The 15614-nt window shown below is 41.4% G+C and overlaps 1 protein-coding gene across 2 annotated transcripts in view; it reads right to left on the bottom strand.

Annotated features, from left to right (window-relative positions):
- The window catches only part of ntng2b (netrin g2b), a 103226-nt gene extending 92520 nt beyond the window's left edge, over positions 1-10706 (bottom strand). The window contains exons 1-2 of one of the 2 annotated variants that reach the window (XM_049466593.1): positions 10328-10706; positions 6584-7242 (exon numbers count right to left, since the gene is read on the bottom strand). In XM_049466593.1, coding sequence (XP_049322550.1) covers positions 6584-6817 — 234 coding nt within the window. In that variant the 5' untranslated portion in view covers positions 6818-7242; positions 10328-10706. The remainder of the gene's footprint in view (positions 1-6583; positions 7243-10327) is intronic. The other variant, XM_049466594.1, reaches the window with a different exon arrangement.
- Between the last annotated feature and the right edge of the window lie 4908 nt (positions 10707-15614).

The following is a 15614-nucleotide window of genomic DNA, read 5'->3' as shown; positions in this document are numbered from 1 at the left end:
GTTTTGCCTGTTTTTAAAAGACCTCCACTTATACATCTCATTTTCATATTGTCACTATCCAATCTCTGCAGATTTTTAGTTAATTACATCATGTCAAGACACAAAAAGTTCCTTACATTGTGTAAAAATTTCTTGATGAATGGACCAATAGAAATTTTCCAAAATGACCTGAAATAAACTACTTTACACTGCCTTCCATTGAAATGTAAGAAAGTTTTATCTCTCTCCTGTAAAAGTGCTTTTTGGTTATACAGGGGTTTGACAATGAAACTGAAACACCTGGTTTTAGACCACAATAATGTATTGTCCCGACGGACAGTTCTGGTGGAAACAGGAGAGTTGAGGTGTAAATTGAATTCTGCCGTGATTTGGGCAGCCGTGGTTTTATGTCTTTTAGCACCCGAACATCCCTTTCAGACAGCTTCCTCTTGCATCCACAGTTAATCCTGTTGGATGCGGTTGGTACTTCTTGGTGGTATGCTGACATTATTCTGGATATCGTGGCTCTTGATACATCACAAAGACTTGCTGTCTAGGTCACAGATGCGCCAGCAAGACGTGCACCAACAATTTGTCCTCTTTTAAACTCTGGTATGTCCTGTTGTGTGCATTGCAATATTTTGAGCAAAACTGTGCTCTTACCCTGCTAATTGAACCTTCACACTCTGCTCTTACTGGTGCAATGTGCAATTAATGAAGATTGGCCACCAGGCTGCTCCAATTTAGCCATGAAACCTCCCACACTAAAATGAAAGGTGTTTCAGTTTCATTGTCCAACCCCTGTATGTACGTGTTTTTCACTGGACAGAGATTATATTTCTATCAGTTTCATATCTATCACCTTGTTAATACTATTGAGATGAAAGATTTTCTTATTGCACATTTGCCTATGAAGGCTATTAGGATCCTACAATCATTCCTTGTGTGCGATGTAATGTAATGTAATGTAATGTAATGTAATGCAGTGTTAAAAAAGCTTCAAAGCTTTCCTCGAGTTCTCAAGGTTCTATTCACCATTGGCTTTAAATAAATCAGGCCCTATTAATTCCACAAAACGGATTTCAGGTATAAAGATGGATAAGCATGAAAAAAAAGAGTAAAAAAAATATTATTTATCAAAAATGTGTAACAAATTAAAAAAAAAATAAAAAACAGACAAAATGACAAAAAGTCACCCATACAAGCAAAACCGTAACACACAATACTTTCAAATACAGATGCAACAAAACGAAAAATTGTGCCAAAACTGAAAGCAAACAAAATGAAACATGGATAAATTCTGAATACCAACATTTTGTTCATTTTATCAGCAGAACTACAGTTTGTATGCAAACATACATTTTTGGGTCAAACACTTTAAAATGTTTCACTCAGCTTATATAATTCCTGCATTTTCAAAGAGCAGCTCACTCTATGCTTGTTGTAATTTGATTGCATAATTGAAAGCATCATTTTCCCTATAAATGATTAATTATTTAAATAATTTTGGTTATGGAATATTAAACGCACCATTTTTTCAAATTCAAAATTATTTTATCTCTCACTAAATACAAACTGATCCAAATTTAAACCAACTGTCTGTAAGTCATGGGTTTGTGTGCTACACATGGATGCAGTGCTTTTTTGTCTTTAAAGTCTTTAAGGGAAAAACTGTAGAAAAAATAAAAGAAAAATAAATAAAAAAGAAATGAGAACAAATAAAACAGAACATGGGGAAAATTAAAGTGGATGTTATTGGGCCATAACTAAAGAACCCTTGACGAAAAGCCACTTGTTCTTGTAAAGAATTCTTTGGTAAAAGCAATAGTTCTGCTTAAAACCACAACAACTACACTTAAATTGTTGTTTTCCCGATAATGGATCTTATACTTTTTAACCCTTTAAAGTGTTTTTTTTTAAGATTGCTGTATTCTACTATTCTCCTAAATCGTCTGTCACAGTACAGCTGTTTTAATAGCAGATAGATCTGTTTCTGCTGTGAATGCACCTGTGAAGCGATAAACGAAAGAAGGGATGACAGGACAGGGCGAACAGAGAGACGGACAGGCGTCTTGAGTGATGGAGGGCTCTGGTGGAGTCCTGCGTGGGCTGATTTGCTGACTCTGACCTGCCTGTCTGTCCCGCTCTCGTCCAGAGTGCTGCGGAAAAGGCGGACGCCCGTGTACCGGGCCATTAAGGACCCCATCAATATTTCAGAGCTCCGCAAGACCCAAGGAACATTCTAGAGCCCAGTCCATTAGCAGCCTGCTCCATCAATATGGGACGCTACAGTGTGTGTGTGTGTGTGTGTTGTGTGTGTGTGTGTTGTGAGTGTGGGTTCTGCTTGCTAGGGTTTTGTTTTTTGATAATGGCTTTGAATAAACGTCTTAAGTAGTTTAGTGAGCATGTTTCAATTTTCTGTAGCGGAGGGCTGCTAAAAAAGTTCACTATGTGCGTGTGTGTGTGTGTGTGTTTGTGTGCGTGTGTGTTTATGAGTGTGCATGTAAAGCTGTTTCCCTGAATCAGCTTTTCCTGTAGTTTTAAACAGATCATTATGGCTAAGTATCTGTGAGCTGTGTCCATTTTCGGCTTTTTGCTGTGAGCCTGTGTGTTTGTAAGAGTGTGTGTGTATGTGTGTGTGTATGTGTGTGTGTGTGTGTATACCTGTGCATATGTATGACCGTCTAGATAATTTGATCTTGAGAGTAATCAGAGTTGTATTACTTCTCTTCCCCCCTGATACCAATAGTTGTTTAATGTGTTTTTGAGTGTGTGTTTGACTCTTGTGTGAGTGTGTGTGAGTGTGTGTGTGTGTCTCTGGCAAGCAGACAAAAAGAAATGAGCCCCAGTTGAACAGTTTATGGCTCGGGCCGAGTGTGTGTTATCTAATACTAAAACGTTACGCTGTGGAGAGTTTATGATTACGTCAGGGTTGAAATAATCCTTAAACTAATCCTCTCTTTCTCTCTCTCTCTCTCTCTCTCTCTCTCTCTCTCCCCCTCTCTCTCTCTCTGTGCCAGGCCTCCTGTACGCTCGCCCTTCTGCCCTTGAGAATAAACGGGCTGACCGCGGGGCCGCACGTCCTTACTGGGTAAACAACACCTCAGCGTGTGAACTCCTGAGCCCCCCACTGAGCCCCCCGCTCTCTGCTGACCTCAGCCACTTTCACTTCCCCCTTTTAGGTTTTTATCTCTCTTTAATCGAGAGAGAAATCGTGGGTGATCAGTCCCACACACTCAGCTCTGGATCCCACATGAAAAACACACACTCACTACTACAAGACACGCCCACTATAATTCTCAATAATTCTTTATATTGTAGTATAAGACTTACCGTATACATACTCTATGCAAATCCCACCCCGACACGCCCCCACACACGCCCCTCACACACAAAACACGCCTCTCACACACAAAACACGCCCCTCACACACAAAACACGCCCCTCACAGTATTACAGAACAAACTCTCTCTGATATTTTAATGTATTAAATAAAAATGTGAGATTTTTTAATGCAAAATATCTCTTATGTAAGACACACTATTTCACGCACGTCCACTACCATTACACCTATTGTATATACTGTATATAAACTGTATATAGAATATAATATATGAATATATATTGCACAATAAGACACACTTAAAATCCTTTCATTTTCCCAAGAATCGTCAGTGCATCTGTAAAGCCGTAAACCTACTACGCTGAAATGCAGCTTTATACAGGAGTGTCAGTTCAGTTTTAGTTCTCCAGCACACACACTGGAGCAGTATTAGCATTAGACAGAGTAGCTCTCTCTTGCAGCATTAGTGGATAGCCGCTAACCACAGCTAGCCTAATTGGAAATCTGAAAATTTAAGCTTACTGTAAATGAACGAAAGCGTTTTACTCACCCACATAAACAGTTTTCAGAAGAAACATTTATAAAGATTAACATACAGTGCTCGTTTGACTTTAAAAGAAAATGTTTTTTTAAGAATTACAGTTTTGTTTACATAATGTAGCTTAGCTTTACATGTCTTTGCTGAATTAGAAGAAAAACATGGCGAGACCCCTGTTCCTTACTAGTGTTGTGTGCTTTGTGTATGAAAATAGATCAGAAAATAGATGTTTCTTGATTGTGCGGCTTATAATCCAGTGCACCTTTTAGTGCAAAAAATACAGTATATCCCTCCTAAAAGACCTGCCTGTCCCACAAAACATGTATTTCCCACTTACCACAAAAAACACTTTATAATACAAAACAGGCTTATCAGGGGTGGGAATTACGGAGGATAGAATACTCCTAAATAACCAAATACCAGGAATTATGTATTTATTGGTGTCAGTTTTACAGAATTTCATAAACTCAAAAGTAAGTCAAATTGGGGGCAAATCTTGGGAAGTTTAGGGCACCTATGTTTTAATAATAAAATATCCCGATAACGATAATGTTTCGCAAATGAAAACAGAAATATTGCAATATCAATATTTTGTCTTGTCCCTAATGCTTATTATACAAGACACTCCCTTTACATATAACATGCTGCTTATACGTAACATGTTCCTCCCACAAAATACACTCCTTTTACCAGACTTTTTACCCATTACTTGAAATTAGGGTTGCAACAATTAGCTGACATAATTGAGAACAACGACTATAAACGTTTTTGTGCAGAATTTCATTGTCGAGGTTTAGTTAATGTGTGATGAAGCGCAAAAGACAGGGTGGGCATTAAGCTGTGGTGCTATGTGTAGCGCTGATTTCTGCTCAGTGCAATCCTGTGACAAGTTTTACACAGAAGAACTTTTCTTTCAACACCACATCACATCTCTGACAAGACAGAATAAAGAAACCAACGCTTACAGAGCTTCATTCTGGAGGAGAAAAATACAGCATTTTACCCACTCAGTCCACGTAAACGAGCCTAAAATGAGCAGAATTAGCAGCATCCTCTGCATGAACACAGGGCACAATACATAAAGACTCCTACATTTTTTACTCTAAATGTATTAACTGCCTTATGACATATGGTGTATTTAGGAACAGACAGTAGCCTTAATACAGTACAAACTTTCAAAATGTACTTCAAATTTGGTCTGGATCCCTAAAAGATTAGCTGATAAGGTGCAGTAAAACATGCATTAGATTAGACGAGTAATAAAATAGTCATTAGTTGCGGCCCAACACAAAAACACACCTCTCTTATGTAACATGCTACTTCCACAAAATATATTTCATTTACAAGATACACCCCTTCAAATACAGCATTGCTTATACAAGACACACCCCTCACACAAAACACATTAATTACAAAATACATGTCCTTCAAATAAGACCTGCCACTTACAAATCACACTCCTCGTGCAAGGCATCATATACTGTAAATAAAAGAATTCTACATATTAATAAATACAGGGCTGTCAATGTTAAAGCGTCAATGCACACGATTAATTTGGAATCAGTGTCGCGTTACTATTTTTTAACACAATTAATTATGCCAACAAGTTTGACCCCAACTTCCGCCGTAATCTGCCCCACCCATGTCCAATCGGCAGATGTTTTTTCTGGAGCGTTTCGCTTGTGGTGAGAACGTGATCTGGTCTCAAACTGACCCAGCTATCAAATATACTTCTTTTTAATTGCGCTAAACTGCTGATAAGACGCAGTTTAATCTGATATATTAGCCAGATAATATACTGTGAACGATGAACAAACGCTGTCTCTGCTGCTGCTCAATGCTGTTTACACATGCAGCCTGTCCTGCATTCACTGCTCACATTTACTACATTTACTACATCTGCGCTGCACATCCCATTATAAAACATTGTGTTTAAAAGCACAGCGACAAATTTTCAGCTTCAGTGCTTTTCAGTGCTAAAGCAGCTTCACACAGCACAAATTTACACCCTGAAACACAGAATCTTCTCGCTATATTTATTTTCTTGCTCCTGCGCTGAACAGCTCTGGCCAATTGAAGGAGACGATGTGCTCGCGTCGTTTATTGGTGCACATTTTTGGTACGTTTAGGTTTGTGCCTGTGTAAAACCAAACCAAACAGAAGGAGAAAGCGCTCCAAATAAACAAACTCATCAACTGATCCGGACCATAGAAACCAATTATACGTGTAAAAACGTCCTTTTATACTCAGGAAATTAAGTTCTAATTCAGAAATTCTTACAACCAAACTGAGACTGTTACAATAAAGTAAAAGAAAAATCTGTGTTAAATTTGTCCTGCATTCTTTATTCCAGCGCCCATTTTACATTTCTTATATTCATTCTTTTATTTACATTTAAATATCCATAATAAACACTTCCGTTTTAAGAAGAGCAAGTGTGGTGTCTCGCAGTTAATCACAGTATATTTTTGTGATTAATCAGATTGGATTTTTTAATTGATTGACACAACTATCATAAATATATAATTTGTTTGAAGTCTATACAGTAAATTGTAGTTTCACATTTCCATGAGGATGAAGACAATAGGTAAGTATTTTAATAGAGCTTACTGTTCTTATTTATTACTCCCGACCCAGTGACCGATCCCCCTGATCCCTGATTACGATAATATCAGCCCCTCAGTGATGTTTAATTCTTAAGTCTACTAGTGATTCAGACTCACCAGCGTGCAGAATCTCTCCGGCGGGTTTCCACAAGTGATACCTGGAGGCTCCACCCGGATCCGCATGTGGTCCTTCATGTCCTGTGATTTGGGCTGGCAGGCATACTGCTCCCACACGGCGCCGTCGTCCGTGCTCACGAGCGACCGGCACATGTCGTACTGGGCCTGGGTCAGCACCGGCGCGTGCAGCAGCAGCAGCAGCAGCGGAGAGAGGAGCGTCACCTGCACCAGCATGACAGGAGCACCGGAAACGGGAGGGGAGGGAGGGGGTCCACTGGAACTTCAGAGGAAGGGGACGTTAACATGGAACAGCGGTCAAGTGGAAACGTCTGGAGACTTTGCCATGATCGCCCTGCACGTGTCCCTCAGCGGGAAAAGCCTTGAGTTCTCGATATGTTCATGCGCTCTCAGAGTTCTACAGATTATCTGTAAAGTTTGGGAGAGTTTTTGTTGCTGTCCAGCTCATTTCGATCAGTGCGGATCACCTGTGCTCTCCCTCAGGTCCTCCTCAGACGCTGCTGCTGCACTGTGCTCCAACCTGTTGGTCCTCGGCCGCCGTTTCTTTTCCCTCATCGGGGCGAGGAGACGCCCGCTGGTGCGCGAGCAAAGATCCAAAAGAGAGCTCAGAAACTTCTGAACAGTGTTCTGCACCACCGGGCCTGAAAACAAAAAAAAAAGATATGTTATGATTCTTGTTATGCTAACTTCAGTCTCTATCTTAAACTTTATGGACAAAAGTATTGGGACATCCACTCATTCACTACCTCCTCTAAAATCAAAGGTATTAAAAAAGTTATTTTATCCTGTTTTTGTTTGATTTACTGTCTCTACAAATTTGTTTGCATACAGCAACAAGAGCAGCATTAGCAAGATCAGGATGTTGCACAGTTACCAACAGGTAGGGCTGCACGATATATCGTTGAAGCATCGCCATCACGATGTGTGCATGCGCAATAGTCACATCGCAGGACGTGCGATGACACTTAAGGCAATTAAATCAAACACTTCATGTTGCAATACATACATAGTGCTGTCTCTGTGAAGCGCGAGGGGAGGGGAAGCACGAGGGGGGGGGCAGGAGTAAACAAGAGGTTTAAGCACGTGTCCAGCCATGTGGATGACTATGCGATTACCTAGGTTACCATGCGGTTACCTCCCCTCACGTGCTTGTAAAAGTCGAAAGCTGTGCACCTCATTCCAGCACAGTTTTTCGCAGATATTACCAGTCACGCTTTTAATCCCAGAAAAACAGTGTTTTTACTGTTGTTTTGCTATTTTCCTCTGTTTTTTTGCTCAACGCTGACTCAGCTTTTGATTGGTCCGGACGCGAGACAGAGCACAGGTGGGGGCGGGGCTGGTGACGTCATGGGCGATATATATTGACAAAAACAAATTCCAATATCGTGCAGTCCTACCAACAGGTTCGTGTTTATCTGCTCTAGATAAAGTTAAAGGCAAAGTCCAATAACTTACTAAACCTCCTACATAATTCCATGTATGTGATATAAACATTCCTACAGAATGGGTTTGGGTTTGGAGACAAACTCTGACTTCTAGAGAAACTTACCGACACAAGTTATTTAACAGTTGTGGTTGAAGGGAACCAGAGGTCACCATGTGACTCACAAATACAGAAATATAATTATTTTATTATTTAAACCCACCAGTGAACCTACACACATATGCTGAGTGTTATATGTTGTACTGCTGATAATGTTAAAATAGTGTGAAATCTAATAAAACTACTATACATAGTTTTCCTTTGGGACTATTTTTCTGTGTATCCCTCCACCATGTATATACTTTAGCTTCTCAAAACTGGTAAAACAGTATTTCTTGTGCCATACAGTTTATTCATGAACTATCTGATGTAATAACTTTCTAAAAGGGAGCTTTAAACAATAATTAAACCCCCTGATTTTGGCTGACTCCACCCTTAGCTCAAATTTAAAAAATGCGAAAAAATATGGGAGAGGTAGGGGGACACTTTGTGATGTATGGGTTTAGGGGTGGGGCAGGAACGAGAGCTAATTGGGCTGAGCAGTGTGCCTTTGATAGCGGTAAGACCCCCAGATGGTTGGATATCACAGAGGGGGCGGTAATATTGATTGACTGATTTGCATATTGTGAGTGTCCGCTTACTAAAGTATATAAACAAATCATCTTCGCCTATAGCACGTGTCGTTAATATGTGATGGAGTGCAGTACATGAGGGAATGTGGAGAAACCCGAGGAGGGTTAATGGGTGCACACACATGGTTCACTCTCTCAAATGTCTAAACACACCAGATAAGGGACGAGACAACAGCTGTACTTACTGGATATCAGCTCATTATACATTTTAAAACATTCTCACAGTTTTAATTCCCAAATGTATTGCCTTCTGCATTTTCTGAAGCGATAGAAAAAAGCAGAGTGAGTTTAATTCGAGTTGCTGCCGCACAGAGAGAAGATGTAGAGGAGGTGCTGATCACGTGACTAAAAATAACTGCAATTAATCAACTATTTGAAAAGAATATTGTCATATTATTAGACTAATAAAACAGTCATTAGTTGCTGCTCTACACAGTAGAGCTGCTTCTAAATTTCCTAATATTTTTCAATTAACTCTGTGGTGTTCTGGTCATTTTAGTCCTGTCTGGATTCACATCTCTGAGGTTTGTCAACTGGTGCTTAATACAATAGCTGAAAGTGATGTCACATGACCGAGAAAGCCTAAAAACTGGACCTCCTGTTTTTTCAATTGCAGTCCGGATGCTAGAGTTTTGTCACTGAGTAAAAGTGTGAAATATTTTTCACAGACACCCCCTGAAAACTAATCCTGTCCGGATAGGGCCTAAAGTGTTTAAACACTCCAGCAGCACAGCTGTGTCTGCAGTGCTGAAAATTACCCGTTTTAATGTTACCTGCCCTGAGGTGATTCGTAACCATTAAAAACATGGTGAAAGGAGGATAATAAAGTATGCAGAGAAACAGATGGACTGCAGTCTGTAATTGTAGAGCTATATGCTCAGCGGAGCTGAAGAAACGGATAATGAGTATTTAGAAACAAGGAGGTCGTAATAGACTTTTCCTCTCCCCCTTTAAAAATGAATTCTTTTTATACATGTCCACTGTTTTTCTTTGCTTTACATGATTTAAATTTTACTTTAAATTATATCAAACGACTAAATATTATGTTAAATAGACAAAACTGCCTTCAAGTTAGTTATTATAGATTTGCTAACAAACACATTTTCTTCTGATTTTAATTGTTTTTTTATGCTGGTTTTGCCTCAGAGCCCCAAGAACCCCCCAAAAACCTCTCAAACAGCCTCGAACCTACACCTGAATCCGCGCCGGTATCCGTCCGCTCTCGCGCTCTGAAAGTTGATCAAAAGAGAACCGGCGCGTGTGGAGGAAGGGGGGCGCTTCAGTAGCGTGGGGCGTGTCGCGCGCGTCCCGTTATCCCGGTTAACCTCAGCGGAGAGGAGTTCCAGCAAAGGGGGGCGCCGCGCGGAACCGGGGCGCGCGCTTCCTCGTGAACGTGCTCGGATTCAACTTTTTGTATCTGATTTTTTAACCGAACCGAAATTAAGCGAAGTTCTCCCGTTTCTCCAGGTTCTTTCGTTTTTTCCGGTTTTCCCGGTTCCGTTTAATAGAACTCGAGTCCAGTTTGTGCCCCGCGGCCTCAAGCACTGTCCCCGCTCGAGCCTCGCGTGCTCGCTCTCGCGCTAATCGCAGCTTCGGACTTTCAGTACTTACCGAGTCTCTCTCTGTCCCGCGTGCTGAGTGAGTGCTCGTGCTCCTCCTCCTTCTCCTCCTCCTCTTCCTCCCCGCGCCGGCGGCGCTTCCCTCACGTGAGCCGCGCCGGTGTGCCGGTAACTGCTCCCCCGGTGCGCGCGGACGCGCTTCCTGCGTGTTTCTCCGTCTTTTTTTAACTCGCTGCAGTTTCGCTGCGCGCGCAAGCCCAGTGTCCTACTTCTGAGCGCGAGCGCGGCACGAGCTTCAGAGCAGTAAGAACGGTGGAGTTCCCGCGCGCTGCGTCCGGCGCCGCTCGCGCTTCTGCTGCTTCTGCACTTTAGAGCGCGAGGAGGATTTACCCCGCGCGCTGAAGGACAGAAAACACACACACACACACACGCGGAGAATCTCCCTCCCCTTTAACCCCTCCCTCACTCTATCTCTCCATCTGTGTCTCTCTCTCACTCTCTCTCACTCACTCACTACCCCTGCGCTCTCTCTATCTCTAATCCTGACTTTCTCATCACTCGCTTTTATCCTTTTATCTGCATGGGTTCTATCTATCTATCTATCTATCTATCTATCTATCTATCTATCTATCTATCTATCTATCTATCTATCTATCTATCTATCTATCTGTCTGTCTGTTTAACTTAATATACTATCGCACCTCTATATGCACTTGCTAGGTTTCCATGTGGTTGCTAGGGTACCTCATGGTTGTTATGGCTCAGGTGTTTGTTATGAGTATTTTATTTCCCTATCTGTGAATCTCTCTCTCACACTTTCTCTCTTACTTCTCTCTCTCACTCACTCACTCACTCACTCACTCACTCACTATCCCTGCTATCTCTCTCTCTTGCTCTCTTTTCCACCACTCTCCATCACTGAGCTTTTATCTGTAGGCCTGGTTCATCCATCTATTCATCCCTATTCACCAGCACTTGCTTGGTTCTCAGGTGGTTGCTAGGGTATCTTAGGGTTGTTATAGCTCAGGTGTTTCTTCTCTCATTTTTAACTTTTACATCTCTCTCGCTTTCTCATTTACCACCCTATTTTCGAGGCCAAAAAGACTGTAGCTACTTGGTCAGTAGGAAGTAGGTAATTGCTATTGTATTTTAAATGGTTGTTATTGCTCAAGTGGTTGATGTGGTGTTCCGACATGGCTGCTATGATATCCCATGTTGTTACTTGTTGCTTGCTGTTTGTTCCTAGGTTTTTGCTATGGCTAACAGCCAAGCTCTTTTCCTCATCCTCATAAGAATGTTAAGTGTTAAGTAATGGAGCTGCATATAAAGCAGAATGGTGAATTCCAACATTTACTTCCTGTTTATGGTCGTCACCCTGAGATCTAATGACACCAGCTGTGTTCATTTACTCTACTGTCACTGTATTCAGCTGATCTGAGCTGCTATTGGTCCAGCACTTACCTTTGGAGTAGATGAGACCCGAATCCATCATTTACAAGAAGGACAAGTCTTTGAATCCCACCCCTCCCTCTCTCTCTCTCTCTCTCTCTCCTTTACACACTTTCTCACTCATTTCATAGCCCTCATTAGTGCAGGTGCTGTAGCTCTGTGTGATTACCATCCGCTCTCTGAGTTACATAACCGGCGGGGTTTAACACCGGGGCTTCACACACTCTTCAAATAACCCACAATCAATAACTCACTCACTGACACACACACACACACACACACACACACACACAAAGACAGATGGTACAGAATCAAAGCTCCAGCGTCCATACTCTCAACTCATAATAGCAACGAAAGCCCTGAACTTTTTCCTTAAGTGACTTTTTTTGGCTGTGTGTGTGTGTGTGTGTGTGTGTGTGTGTGTGTGTGAGCGAGCTCAAAGTGGTGCGACTTGGAAGCCACTCTCCGCTTAGGGCCGGGCACGCTGACAGGAGCAGGGTTTGGATCGATAGCTTGTCCTTGCCGTGTGTCGAAAGGAAAGATTTCCACTTCTCAGCCCCGCCTTCGCCACCGCCTGTTTATTAGCACGCCCCTCTGCACCTCCTCGGAAACACTTCGAGGAAAAATACACCTCCGCTTCCGAGGTGAAAAGTTCAGCCAATCACGGCAGACGGCTTTTCCAGGTCTTGTAGACACAGAACAGCGGTATAACTAGGAATAGGCCTGTCACAATAACTACATTATAAACTTATAGTTCAATAAATGGACATGACCTCAATCATTTTAATAATCGTGATATCGGCCACTGTATTTGCACTTACAAAATACACTTACATTGTGACTGTGGGCGTGGCCATTGTGACCTGGTAGTGCAGAAGCACAGAGAGACACAGACACAGGAAGTAAATGAACTCAAAACATGCCTCAGCCTTTCTCTCACCATCTCCAGTAAAGGCCGAGGCAGAGTCTTTATTCTGGTCCAACGCGGGCCAGCTGGGACAGACTGTGGCTATGTGTCATGGTGTGACATATATATAAAACTGTGGTTCAAGCTGGGAATTAAGAGTTCCAAAATTAGTTGCATGAACGGGAATGGAAAGTTTACGGTCTTTAAAAGAGTGTAATTCCTTTGCTATGATATGATGTGATCATCATATTGGTGTCATTTAAGGGTCTTAAAATGCAAACAATATCATTTCTGGGTCAACAAAGTTTTCATTTACGTTTTATTACGTTTTAATTTAGGAAAAGAACTTGAAGCTTTGTTTGACTTCTAAGGTTTGTACAGTCCCCTTCAAAAGTATTGGAAGTATCGGTTTGTCATTAAAAGTAAAAAAAAATAATTTCCAGGTATTTGTATTTGGATCTGATACACAGTTCAGAAGATTCTGCTCTTTCTGTCTGAACCCACTAATTTTTATTTTGAGCAAAAGTACATTAAAGTGAATAAGACTTAATATTTAGTTGCAAATCCTAGTAACTTGCAGTAACTGCATAATGTTTGTGACCCACTGACATCACTAAAGTTCTTTATTCTTCTTCTGTGATGCTTTTGGCCATGGGTTCTGGGTCATTATCTTGCTGCATGATGAAGGAGTCTCCCAACCAGTTTGGTTTGGTTTCAGTTTGGTTTAAATTTACAGACAAAATATTTCTATGAAATTCTGAGTTAATTAAACATCAATGAAGATTTACAAGCCCGTCCCAGTAAAAAAACATGCAGGCCTAAACTATGACACTACCTTCACTGCGTTTCACAGATGAGCAGTATGTTTAGGATCATAAGCAGATACCTTTCTTTCTCCAAACTTTAGCCTTTCCATCGCATTGGTAAAAGTTTAGTCTGATCTAGTTTGTCTCATCAGTCCATAATCAGTCTTCCTTTTTACCTTGTTAATAGTGGTTTTCATCTTCTGGTGAAGCCATTGTAAAAAGGGGCTAGCAACACCCCTGCTTCAGTACTTTTTTCAAATTTAATATCAATGTCATCAGTCTTAAAATAGAACCATGCGGGTAGGATTTGAAGAGCTTAAGAGAATAAAAAAAGGATGAACAACCATAAAACACATGCAAGGTACATTATTATTACACAATTTATTACGTACAATATGTGTATTGGCCAAATGTTTGTGGACACCCTGTCCAATAAGTACATTTAGCTTCTTTAAGCTTTAATAGCTTGTGTCATCACTGTAAAGAGGCACTGCCAACACAATAGGACTCAATGAAGCAGATAATCATTAATCTTGACATTGGTACCAGGGCTAATGCCATAGTACCAGGATAGAGGTATAGGGCAATAAAGCCCCCCAGCATTGAGCTTTGGAGCAGTGGAACTGGGTTATCTGTAATAATGGGGCTCCAGCCATGAGGTAGAGTCTGGATCATATCGCTGAATGCAATCCAATCCTCGTAGCAAGGCTTTAAAAGCATGTTTCCTTGAGATTAAAGACTCTAAAACTGTAAAAAGTCAATAATAAGGCATCCCAATACTTTTTGCTTTCTTTTCTGTGTCTCTAGATTAGGTAACGCTGTTACTTGTGGTCCAATTTTACTCATCATTTTTGAGACGTAACGAGAGCGATCAGGAAAAAACAGACTCTTATTCCGTCTCTGAAAGTGTAGAAGGTCCTCACCGAGGTCCGTCAGGGTTCCCCATTGACGTATTAAGACCACGTCCATATATAGCACACTTGTCAATGCAAAGTGTAAACAGAGCTAATTTGGCCCTTTTAATATCTTTGAACATGCAGTACGGTCAACCATCTATTGGCCATCTATCAAGTTCAACAGGCTAACAGCGCCTCAGTGACGCCTTCGCCGGGGGTCTGCTGTGACTCAGAGCGCCAGCAGACTGAAGGGAAGCAGCGCACGAGCTGCCAGCTTTTGCGCCAGTTCTGCCGTCTGTTTGGCGCGTCTTGTACTGAATCAGGGGAAGGACGTCAGCAGCTTGGTGGCTCACGCGGATTATGAAAACGCTCATACGCCCAATCCAGCCTGAAACATGTGGGCAAGTCAGCCGACAGATTGAAGCTCAGAACGAACCGGTGTCACCCCCAAACTATGGCGTCACAGCAGTGACTGTAATCTAGTGGTGCTCGAGATGATGTTGAGTTTTGTGTGAATTTATTCTGCGAGATAGCGAAGATCAGACACGGATAATCTGGACTACCAAAGGTCATGAGGGTCAGAGATTAAAGGTGCTCAATGTGATGGAACGTATTGGGATTTTATCCTGCTTTTGTTGTATACTGGACTGTTGTCTTAGTCACTTTGTGAGCTTTATGGAGAAACGAGAGACCATCCACTACTTATGTTTCTATGACTAATTATTTTTGTCTGTGTGGACAAGGCCTGTAGTATATTTTTGTGTGGTGTTTGTGTTCTCCATGGAGGAGCATCATCTCCATTCTAAATTTACCCAGAAAAATTGAATACTCTAAATTGATTGATGACTGTGGCCAGGTATGGATTGGCACTCTGTCCTGGGTAAATGCTGTAGTGCCTGATGCAGGTAGACAGTTGTTTCCGGTTGAGAGTACCCTGTGTTCACCTGTGTGTGGATTGAATGCTGAGTATGAATGGTTGTGTGTAAAATGTGTAAATTGTAAAGTGTGGGTTTCTAGAAAGGCACCATATAAGTGTAATTTCATTTATGACTGTAATCTGGTGGTGCTTGAGATGATGTAGAGTTTTGTGACCCTCCACTACTTATGTCTCTGGGATTGATTGTTTTTGTCTGTGTGGATGAGGTCTGTAGTATATTTTTCTGTGACGTTTGTTCTCTTAATGGAAGAACATAATCTCTAAATTTAACCATTGAGTACTCTAAATTGATTGATGACTGTGGCCAGATATGGACTGCCAATCTAGCCTGGGTAAATGCTGTA

The sequence above is a fragment of the Astyanax mexicanus genome, chromosome 17 (assembly GCF_023375975.1).
Source record: "Astyanax mexicanus isolate ESR-SI-001 chromosome 17, AstMex3_surface, whole genome shotgun sequence".
NCBI classification, from domain to species: Eukaryota; Metazoa; Chordata; class Actinopteri; order Characiformes; family Acestrorhamphidae; genus Astyanax; species Astyanax mexicanus.
This window is presented reverse-complemented; position numbering and strand designations above follow the sequence as displayed.